Source organism: Nerophis lumbriciformis, linkage group LG02 (assembly GCF_033978685.3).
Source record: "Nerophis lumbriciformis linkage group LG02, RoL_Nlum_v2.1, whole genome shotgun sequence".
In the NCBI taxonomy this organism is placed as follows: Eukaryota; Metazoa; Chordata; class Actinopteri; order Syngnathiformes; family Syngnathidae; genus Nerophis; species Nerophis lumbriciformis.
Window position 1 is genome coordinate 23233882 of NC_084549.2, and position 12294 is coordinate 23246175.

Below are 12294 nucleotides of genomic sequence, written 5' to 3' on the forward strand. Positions count from 1 at the left end.
TTCCCTTTTCTGTGCATTCTAAATAGTGAAAACTGCTAGTACAAGGCGGCAAACAATGCAGGTAATTGGGATTAATCTATTTAGAGTTAAAATAAACTATCAAAATAAACTACGCCATTTAGATGCTGTGACCTGCGTATTAACTAAGCAATAGCAACTTTTTTGTGTAATTTCCACGTTTTATTTTGTTAAATTCTACAGAATTTTTATTTATTTATTTTCAAAATAGTTTTTCTATGCTATGTGCCTCTTAAGACCTCACTGTTGGCTTTGTAAAGTCATGTTGGCTCTAACTAAGCAAAATTGATGCTAATCCACCTTTTTGTTATCTTTTTTTCCAAATAAGAATCAATACGAGAGCCGATAAATAACCGAATCGTTAAGCACAATCGAAAGTGGAAAAATCTTATCAATTTCCATCCCTCTGTGAATGTTAAAAAGCCTTTTAATCATACCGAAAATACATTTTTAACACATAGACACATTTTTATATGTATTTAATGGTTTTATTATTATTTTCATGATGACAAGTGACGCTCCGCCTCCTGCCTACTCTGGTATAGCGTCTATATCGCGCAACCCCAGTAGCAAACACAGAAAGTGCTCCCTTTGTTGTTGTTGATGGAAATAGCCATCATTGAGCTTGGCAAAATCAATGAGTTACAGCAATGCTTAAAATTAGCAAAATACTGTAAATATTACATGTTATCATGAATGTGACAGGTTACTACATACACCATGTATATAAAATTGTATTGGAGTTTTTTAGTGAGCTTTTTGGCGGAAAAGCTCTTATCCCCAGTACCTGCCTCTCACTAGAAGTTATTTACTATTTAGAACGCACAGAAAAGAGAAAGACATGTGCGTTCTTGTCTCACATAGTTATTATGGATGATGGGCAAAATTCCAACTGGACAAATATCAGCAGCTCTATAATTATTGCTCAACTTTCCACAAAATCAGAAGAACATCTCAACAAAGCAACTTCCTGACCTCTTATTGAGCAGCAAACACTGTATTGACTCACTCTTATAGCTGCCACTCCAAGGTTGGTAGCCATAGTAGCCGGTTATCCGCAGTATTCGCTCCTCTATGGATGCGCTGTTGATGTCCTCAACTGAGCGGGAACACTTGAGGTCCTCTTTGATGGCCTCGTCCACCACCAGGTACTTGAGCTGTCTGAGCTGAGGGCTGATGTCCGAAAGCCTTCTGGGGCTCACTTCGGGCGACTTGCGCATCCCGCTGGGGACAGGAAGACAGGTGGTAGAAATTTGGACGGGATAAGGGTCGGCGGCTACAAAAGAGCATCGCACATATCAGTTCCCCTGCAGCTCCTCACATGTACAGCAGAGGAATCATCATCCTTTTTCTGGCCCTGCCTCTGCTTAGCCAGGGTATGAAAGCATTAAGTGCTGGGGATTGCTGTTGGAAGCATTACATTGGCCTACTATGAACAAAGCAATCATAAGTGATACGGAGATCACATATTAGTGACAGCTCTGGGCTATTTAATGGCGGTCGGTGAGTTCACCCTGCATGCAATAGCGCGTACATCCCATTTCCTGACAGTGAGCTTGTTATTGCATATCACTATTACAATATCACTGTAAAAAATGCACCAATTAGGCTGCAAGGCATCCTCATATATTTCACAAAATCAGTTAACCCCTTGCTTGTTATGCAACAAACACTTGCCAATAAGGTCCATATTCAAATAAAAAGACATTCAAGTTAAATAAAACATAACAATGTAAATAATAGAGTTACAGCATGTGCACTATATGGGCTCCTGCATAATGCTGTCGCTTCACTGAAAATCAACACATTTTATTTTATTTGGTTTTATTCTAGCAAGTGTAATACATTCAGCATGCAACAGGTACAAAAAATGTCCCTAAAGAAGCTTACATGGGCAGCAAGTTAGTCGGAGGTCCAAGGTAGCACATACAGTCCCGGTGGGGACGCGCGACCCGGTCCCACACGGTGCCCTCCCCATCCCCGTACATCCTTATTGGGGCCTCTGCACAGGGCTGTGCCGGTCAACGAGCAGCGTCAGGGAGGGAAGGAACATCATCCTTGCAGCTCCAAACATATGTCTGGCCACTTTACTACACACTCCTTCCACTCCGAGGTGCGTGCGCGCTTGCTGGTGCATGCGAGTAATGCAACAGCACCATCTGCAGGCTTTGTGTTGCAACTGTTCAATTGTGATGTACAGTAGCTGCTCAATCATGGGTGAAGCAGCTCATGACATGGACATTATCTACATAAATAAATAAATGGGTTATACTTGTATAGCGCTTTTCTACCTTCAAGGTACTCAAAGCGCTTTGACAGTATCACCACATTCACCCATTCACACACACATTCACACACTGATGAATTATATATTTATGTATATCCATCAACCTTTAAAACATTTTAATATTTTTTCACAACCCCTTACAAACATAATTTCTCCTTTGAAAATAAAACAAATACATGTAAAGAACACAAAAAATATTAGCTCAAACTGCAAAATCAAAGTTGTCACCCCCCGCCAAACAAAAAAATAAAAGGGGGAAATAAGTTTTCTCACCCTATTTTTAATGTTAACATTGGCTATTAACTGAATAATACATGTGATTCGTATTGATAATATTCAAGTTTTAATAGTCTTTAATGTCAATTTGCCATTTGCAGTGTAATCACAAAAATAATAATAGTTCAAATAAATATGCAGTGTAGAGAAAATTGTATTATATTATTATAAATATTATGTTGATACTGTATACTATTGTAGGGTTATGGTATCATGTAGTATTTAGTGACGTGACAGATAATTATATTTAAATGGAATGGAATCATTTAGAAAAGGATCAAACAAGGCATTAACATCCTTCAATTTCAAAACAAATATAAGACAATTATAGGTACAGCTAGGGCTGGCCTTTTTTTAATATCTCGATATTTTTAGGCCATGTCACGATACACGATATATATCTCGATATTTTGCCTTAGCCTTGAATAAACACTTCATGCATATAATCACACCAGTATGACGATTCTATGTGTCTACATTAAAACATTCTTGTTCATACTGCATTAATATATGCTCATTTTTTTCAACTTTCATGCAGAGAGCGAAACCACAACTAAGTCAATTTACTAACTGTATTTATTAAACAGTGGCACAAACATTCATGTCATTTCAAAACAGAAAGTGCAAGATTGTCAGAGACATTTTAAAACAAGCTATAAGCAGTGTTGGGACTAACGCGTTACAAAGTAACGCGTTACTGTAACGCCGTTAGTTTCGGCGGTAACTAGTAATCTAACGCGTTATTTTTTTATAGTCAGTAACTCAGTTACAGTTACTACATGATGCGTTACTGCGTTATTTTACGTTATTTTTTATGTAGTATCGGCTAGAAACTGAGGATCTGAGTGTGTTTTATTCCAGCGAAGCAGAGACGTGCTTCTGATTCTTCCTCTGCGCTCTCTGTGTGTGCGTGTGACTGTGTGTCTGAGTGTGGGAAGGGGAGGGGAGGGGAGGGGAGGGGGGGAAGGGGTGCGCAATACAACCGTTGGCCAACAAAAAAGTAACCACAGAACACTATACGACTATACGGTATAGTGTTCTGTGGTTACTTTTTGGTTGGCCAAGCGGACGTGACGACAGGCTGTCCCCACTCAGATCTGCACGGACCGGGAGGGGCGTGCCTTAAGTCCGGCTGGAAATCGGCAGAAATTTGGAGAATGGTTGTCCCAGGGAGAGGCAGTGAAATTCGGGAGGGTTGGCAAGTATGAGATATTCTCACTTCTTTTTTTTTTGTCGAGCACAATTTAGTTAAATGTAAGTTGTGTCTTGGATCAAAGATCCCGTTTACTGCCCAAAACAACAATTCAAATCTGCCTGGTTAGGCTCTGTGTATGTCACGTGTGCCTTCCTTGGGTGAAGCCAGCTTTACAGCTATGTTGTTGATTGATTGATTGATTGATTGATTGAAACTTTTATTAGTAGATTGCACAGTACAGTACATATTCCGTACAATTGACCACTAAATGGTAACACCCAAATAAGTTTTTTAACTTGTTTAAGTCGGGGTCCAGATACAGATAATAATGATAAATGGGTTGTACTTGTATAGCGCTTTTCTACCTTCCAGGTACTCAAAGCGCTTTGACACTACTTCCACATTTACCCATTCACACACACATTCACACACTGATGGAGGGAGCTGCCATGCAAGGCGCTAACCAGCACCCATCAGGAGCAAGGGTGAAGTGTCTTGCTCAGGACACAACGGACATGACGAGGTTGGTACTAGGTGGGGATTGAACCAGGGACCCTCGGGTCGCGCACGGCCATTCTTCCACTGCGCCACGCCGTCCCTATATACTATCAAATATATACTAACATCATAATACAGTCATCACACAAGATAATCATCAGGGTATATACATTGAATTATTTACATTATTTACAATCCGGGGTGTGGGATATGGAGGGGGGGGGGGGTTAGGTTTGGTTGGTATCAACACTTCAGTCATCAACAATTGCATCATCAGAGAAATGGACATTGGAACAGTGTAGGACTGACTTGGTAGGATATGTACAGCAAGTAGTGGACACAGAGAGAGAGATCAGAAAGTATAAGAAAAAGTGTCTACATTTGATTATTTACAATCCGAAGAGGTATTATGTGGAAGGGAGGGTGTTAGTTTAAGGTTGTAGTTGCCTGGAGGTGTTCTTTTAGTGCGGTTTTGAAGGAGGATAGAGATGCCCTTTCTTTTACACCTGTTGGGAGTGCATTCCATATTGAAGTGGCATAGAAAGAGAATGAGTTAAGACCTTTATTAGTTCGGAATCTGGGTTTAACGTGGTTAGTGTTAGTGTTAGTGTTATTATGCTGTTTGTTACTTATGTATGTTATGTTGCAGCTATTTAAAATAGTTTTGTCAATTTGTTCTGGCCTGAAATAAATTGGCCCTTTGAAACATATCTTTGTCTTTGTGTGTTGTATGTAGAGCACATTGCTTAGCAGAGTTCAGTGATGCAAATGTATGTCAAGTTGATCAACAGATTGTATTATTCTCCAGTGCAATAACAGTACTGAAATGAAGGCTAAAAGGGCATTAATGGGAGCTTTAAAAAAAAAAAGTAGAAGAAGTAACTAAATAGTTACTTTTCACAGTAACGCATTACTTTTTGGTGTAAGTAACTGAGTTACTTTTGAAATAAAGTAACTAGTAACTGTAACTAGTTACTGTTTTTCAGTAACTAACCCAACACTGGCTATAAGTGCACTTTTGTGAATGATGTCACCAAGATGACATATCAAAACAACACTAAATTAAAGTGTACTTTTTGTACAGAACGCCACTACAATAGTTAAAAACAAATAAAGTGCACTTTTGTGCATGATGTCACACAAGATATTTCAATAACTGTCAAATAAAAATGAGCTGCATAATAGGTTCCTGCGGACGTTATCTCCTTCTGTTATTGACTTTTTCTTTTCATATGGTGTTGATCTGGAAAATAGTTGCTTTGGCATTTTGTTGGTGTGGCACCGGCCGGAGATGTTGACATGCAGAGTTTCAAGCACTCATTCTCTAGCGGGTGACTTTTTAAATGATGCTGCATTAGCAGTGCTGCTACTTTTTGTAGCAACGCTTTTGCCGCATAAATGTTGAACATATTCCCGCTTGAAGCCAAACCACCGCCGGACGATGGATCCCGTGCTGTTTTTCTTGGGAATTAATTCTTCCTCCATTTGTTACCAGATTCGCACCTTTTCTCTCTCGTATTACCACCCGCACCTCACTGTTAGCATCACAGCTAACGTTACCATGTCGCTACCTGTCTGCTCCGCGGGAGCGTGTGACGTTGCACACGTGACGTGTGTAAGAAGGTGTGCTTGGTAAAAAAGAGTAGGAAACGCATGGAGTGTAATGCCCGCAGCTAAAAGCAACTGCGTGAGAATGTATACTTGAATATCACGATATAGTCATTTTCTATATCGCACAGAGACAAACCCGCGATATATCGAGTATATCGCCCAGCCGTAGGTACAGCACAACATATATTGTAATAAATTGATGTTATAAATGATTGAGTTTATTATTGTAATTATATCTGTGTGTCATTAGATATATGTACCTTGTAATAATATACTGGTTATAGTTATATATCAGGTGATTATATGTTTTATTGTTGATCAAGAATCAGATTATTATATCTGAGTGATGCGGCAGGATATTAAAAGTTTTGTTTCTTCTTTTTGGACATACAAAACATTGTATACATTTGTATACTACTATTGTTCATTTTTACAAATCCAGGGTGACCGGTGCAATGGATGCCGAGTGGATACGGTTAATAATGTGAGAGTCCAGTTCATAGTGAGGCCAGCAGGGGATCCTCTTGCATGTAGACACATCGGGGCGCAGAGACGTCACCAATTAATGCATAGAGCAGTGGTCCATCCAGGGTCCCGACTTGGAACAGCTAGCACCCTCCATGGAAACTGATCTGTGGTTACCTGATAATCTCTCCACGCAGGAGAGGAGGGCAGAGCAGAAAAAAGAGACGGCAGATCAACTGGTCTAAAAAGGGGTCTATTTAAAGGCTACGGTGTATACATGAGTTTTAAGATGGGACTCAAATGCTTCTACTGAGGTAGCATCTCTAACTGTTACCGGTAGGGCATTCCAGAGTACTGGAGCCCGAATAGAAAACGTTCTATAGCCCGCAGACTTTTTTTGGGCTCTGGGAATCACAATAAGCCAGAGTTCTCAGAACTCCGATTTCTGACCGGGACATATGATACAATACAATCAGCAAGATAGAATGGAGCTAGACCATTTAGTATTTTATACGTAAGTATTGAAACCTCTAAGTCGCATCCGAAGTGCACAGGAAACCAGTGCAGGTGAGCCAGTATAGGCCTAATATGATCAAACTTTCTTGTTCTTGTCAAAAGTCGAGCAGCCACATTTTGTACCAACTGTAATATTTTAATGCGAGACATAGGGAGACCCGAAAATAACACGTTACAGTAATCGAGACGAGACGTAATGAACGCATGAATAATAATATCACCGTCACTGGTGGACAAATGGGATGAATTTTAGTGATATTACGGAGATGAAAGAAGGCTGTTTTAGTAACACTCTCAATGTGTGACTCAAACGAGAGAGTTGGGTCGAAGATAACACCCAGATTATTTTTCGAGTTGCTTGGTATAATTGTTTTGTTGTCAAATGTTAAGGTGGTATTATTAAATAAGTGCCGATAATCAGTATTTCCGTTTTCTTAGCATTAAGATGCAAAAAGTTTCTGGACATCCAGTTTTTTTATTTTATTTAGACATGCCTCCAGATAATTACAATCTGGCGTGTTGGTCAGCTTTAGGGGCATGTAGAGTTGAGAACCATCAACATAACAGTGAAAGCTAACACAGTATTTGCGTATGATGTCACCGAGCAGCAGCATATAGATTCTGAAGAGTGCAGGGCCAAGAACCGAACCCTGTGGAACTCCGCATGTTACCTTAACATACTCCGAGGTCATGTTGTTATGGGAGACGCACTGCATCCTGTCAGTAAGATAGGAGTTAAACCAAGAAAAGGCTAAGTCTGACATACCGATTCGTGTTTTGATACTTGCTATTATAATGTTTTGATCGACGGTATCGAAAGCAACGCTAAGATCAAGTAGCAGCAACACGGATGACGCATCAGCATCCATAGTTACCAACAGACTTTTGCGAGGGCTCTCTCAGAAGAGTGATTTGACCTGAAACTGGACTGAAATGGTTCACAGAGATTGTTAGACGCTCTTTGTTCATTTAACTGCTGTGCAACAATTTTTTCGGGATAAAAGGAAGGTGGGACACTGGCCGGTAGTTTACCAGGAGATCAGAATCGAGGTTAGGTGTTTTGAGCAGAGGATGAATAACCGCTGTTTTGAATGCTAGGGGAACAGTACCAGAGGAAAGTGATAGGTTAACAATATTTAGTACTGACGGTCCTAATATTACAAACGGCTCCTTGATAAGTTTCCCAGAAAGTGGGTCCATGTTGTTTATTTTGTCCCATTTACGAGTCGCAGGAGTTCCTCTAATGTTATTTCTTCAAAAAGAGAGATTCTTTTGGAGAGCAATATCCATCGTACATACATTCAAATCTGCATTAATATAACCCATTTGGAGCTGGGATGTGTTATCTTTAATCTCCTTTCTAATGAGTTACGTTTTCTTAGTAACGAATTACATAAAGTCATCATGGGTGGAGCTACTGGGAGAGGTTTCTTGTTGGATTAGCGATGCTACTGTATTAAACAAATATATAGGATTGTTTTCATTGAGGCAGATGAGATTTGAACAGTAATTCGTTTTAGCTACGATAAGAGCGTGCTTTTAAGTTATTAAACTATCAGTCCATGCTTGATGGAAAACCTCAAGTTTAGTCGCACGCCATTTGCATTCCAGCTTTCTACATGATAGTTTAAGAGCTCTAGTTTCTTGTGTGAAGCAGGGGTTATGCATTTCAGGGGCCTTTTTTAGCTTTAGCGGTGCTATACTATTAATGGTGTTGCGCAGGGCATCGTTAAAATTGTTTGTGACGTTATCAATTTAAGTGGACCCCGACTTAAACAAGTTGAAAAACTTATTCGGGTGTTACCATTTAGTGGTCAATTGTACGGAATATGTACTTCACTGTGCAACCTACCTATAAAAGTCTCAATCAATCAATCAATCAATAAAGCCCACATAATTTAGGAATGGTACTCTTACCGATGGCAGTAGGCCAGCAAGAGTTGTAGTTGTAGCAGCATTAATGTTGCTCCTGCTAAAGCATTGGTTATTAGTAGCTTGTTGACAATGAGTCACAACTTCAAATTTTATAACGTGGTAATCAGTGTTGGGTTAGTTACTGAAAACCAGTAACTAGTTACAGTTACTAGTTACTTTATTTCAAAAGTAACTCAGTTACTAACTCAGTTACTTACACCAAAAAGTAATGCGTTACTGTGAAAAGTAACTATTTAGTTACTTCTTCTACTTTTTGTTTTTAAAGCTCCCATTATCATTATCATTTCAGTACTGTTATTGCACTGGAGAATAATACAATCTGTTGATCAACTTGACATACATTTGCATCACTGAACTCTGCTAAGCAATGTGCTCTACATACAACACACAAAGACAAAGATATGTTTCAAAGGGCCAATTTATTTCAGGCCAGAACAAATTGACAAAACTATTTTAAATAGCTGCAACATAACATACATAAGTAACAAACAGCATAATAACACTAACACTAACCACGTTAAACCCAGATTCCGAACTAACAAAGGTCTTAACTCATTCTCTTTCTATGCCACTTCAATATGGAATGCACTCCCAACAGGTGTAAAAGAAAAGGCATCTCTATCCTCCTTCTAAACCGCACTAAAAGAACACCTCCAGGCAACTACAACCCTAAACTAACACCCTCCCTTCCACATAATACCTCTTCGGATTGTAAATAATCAAATGTAGACACTTTTTCTTATACTTTCTGATCTCTCTCTCTGTGTCTACTACTTGCTATACATATCCTACCAAGTCAGACCTACACTGTTTCAATGTCCATTTCTCTGATGATGCAATTGTTGATGACTGAAGTTGATACTAACCCAACCTAACCCCCTCCCACCCCCCTCCATATCCCACAACCCGGATTGTAAATAATGTAAATAATTCAATGTATATACCCTGATGATTATCTTGTGTGATGACTGTATTATGATGTTAGTATATATTTGATAGTATATATCTGTATCATGAATCAATTTAAGTGGACCCCGACTTAAACAAGTTAAAAAACTTATTTGGGTGTTACCATTTAGTGGTCAATTGTACGGAATCTACTAATAAAAGTTTCAATCAATCAATCAACAACATAGCTGTAAAGCTGCCTTCACCTAAGGAAGGCACACGTGACATACACAGAGCCTAACCAGGCAGATTTGAATTGTTGTTTTGGGCAGGAGACGGGATCTTTGATCCAAGACACAACTTACATTTAACTAAAATATTCATTTCTTTGTGCTCGACAAAAGAAAAGAAGTGAGAATATCTCATACTTGCCAACCCTCCCGAATTTCAGTGCCTCTCCCTGGGACAACCATTCTCCAAATTTCTCCCGATTTCCAGCCGGACTTAAGGCACGCCCCCTCCCGGTCCGTGCGGATCTGAGGGGGGACAGCCTGTCGTCACGTCCGCTTGGCCAACCAAAAAGTAACCACAGAACACTATACCGTATAGTCGTATAGTGTTCTGTGGTTACTTTTTTGTTGGCCAACGGTTTACGTTGTATTGCGCACCCCCCTCCCCTCCCCTCCCCACACCCAGACACCCACACACACACACACAGAGAGCGCAGAGGAAGAATCAGAAGCACGTCTCTGCTTCGCTGCAAAAAACACACTCAGATCCTCAGTTTCTAGCCGATACTACATAAAAAATAACGCAGTAACGCATCATGTAGTAACGGTAACTGAGTTACTGAATATAAAAAATAACGCGTTAGATTACTAGTTACCGCCGAAACTAACGGCGTTACAGTAACGTGTTAGTCCCAACACTGGTAGAAATCGGACATTACTTTAGTGTACGGGAGTATTATAACTTTGGAAGTGGTGACACCCAGGACAAGGACTAGATCTGTCATATTATCGTTGCGATGCGTGAGTTCATTTATTATTTGTGTAAGACCACAGCTATCAATTATAGTCTGGAGCGCCACACACAAAGGGTCTGACGGGGTGTTCATATGGATATTAAAATCTGTCATTATAATTATATTATCTGTGTGCGTCACTAGATCAGCAACAAACTCTGAAAATTTGCTAACAAATTCCTAATAGGTCCCAGGGGGGCAATAAATAGCCAGATGGAGAAGTAGCGGTGTGACAGACCTCATAGTAAGCACCTCAAATTATGTATATATATATTACTTAGGTTAGGGTTAAGGTTAAGATTTTCATTGGATATTAGTGCGACCCCTCCAACCCTTTTAAGGGGACGGGCAATATGGGCACTCGTATAGTTAGGAAGAGATGCCTGATTAAGAGGGAAAAAATAATCTGTTTTTAGCCAAGTTTCACTTACACCAATGATGTTAAGATTGTTGTCTCTAATGACCTCATTAACTAATAATGTTTTGGAAGACAATGATTTGATGTTTAAAAAGTCCATATTATAGGTAGTGGGTTATTTTGAGGCATATTTTTAATGGTATTAGTTAGGGTTGTACGGTATACCAGTATTGTTTTATTTTATTATAGTACCGCGATTCTAATGAATCATATTTGGTACTATACCGCCTCTAAAAAGTACTGGTCCCCTACCCCACACCCCCGTCGTTGTCACGTCGTGTCATTGTTGGTTTTACGAGCAGAGGAGCATGTTCGGCAGCGCACAATCACGCAGTACTTACAAGCAGACACAGTGTGTGGACAAAAAAGGGAGAATGGATGCATTTTGGCTTAAAAACTAACGATAAAGGTGAAGATATAACACTGAAACGCCCTCAGGAAGAGGTGCTTTAAGACATGGCTAGCTCGTTAGTGGCTAAAGTCCAGCCGCAGTCTGCAGTGTTTTAGCTACTTCTAAATCACTAATCCTCGCCTCCATGGCGACAAATAAAGTACGTTTCTTACAAAAATAATCCCTGCAGGACAAAGAATAGCTAAACATGCTTCACTACACACCGTAGCTCACCGGCGTCACAATGTAAACAAACGCCATTGGTGGATCTACACCTAACATCCACTGTAATGATACCAAGTACAGTAGCGTATCTAGTCGATACTACTATGATTACATCGATATTCTTTAGCATCACAAAATCTTTGTTAGTTTAAAAAAAAAATGTATATTATGTTTATAAACTCAGGAAATATGTCCCTGGACACATGAAGACTTTGAATATGACCAATGTATGATCCTGTAACGACTTGGTATCGGATTGATACCTAAATTTGTGGTATCATCCAAGAGTAATGTAAAGCATCCAAAAAACAGAACAATAAGTGATTATTACATTTGAACAGAAGTGTAGATAGAACTTGTTAAAAGAGAAAGTAAGCAGATATTAACAGTAAATGAATAAGTAGATTAATACATTTTTTACCACTTATCCTTAATTATGACAAAATAATAGAATGGTAAGTAACACAATGTGTTACTGCATATGTCAGCAGCTAAATTAGGAGCCTTTGTTTGCTTACTTACTACTAAAGTTGTCTCGTATGTTCAC

The 12294-nt window shown here is 39.4% G+C and overlaps 1 protein-coding gene and 1 long non-coding RNA gene across 2 annotated transcripts in view; one reads left to right on the forward strand and one right to left on the reverse strand.

Annotated features, from left to right (window-relative positions):
• slc35f3b (solute carrier family 35 member F3b) overlaps positions 1-2069 on the reverse strand; it is a 137307-nt gene extending 135238 nt beyond the window's left edge. Inside the window, exons 1-2 of the mRNA XM_061958873.1 lie at positions 1909-2069; positions 1028-1242 (exon numbers count right to left, since the gene is read on the reverse strand). Of these exons, the coding sequence (XP_061814857.1) occupies positions 1028-1242; positions 1909-2006 (313 nt within the window). The 5' untranslated portion in view covers positions 2007-2069. The remainder of the gene's footprint in view (positions 1-1027; positions 1243-1908) is intronic.
• The window catches only part of LOC133605661 (uncharacterized), a 67489-nt gene that overhangs the window by 30721 nt on the left and 24474 nt on the right, over positions 1-12294 (forward strand). The gene's annotated exons all lie outside the window — the stretch shown is intronic.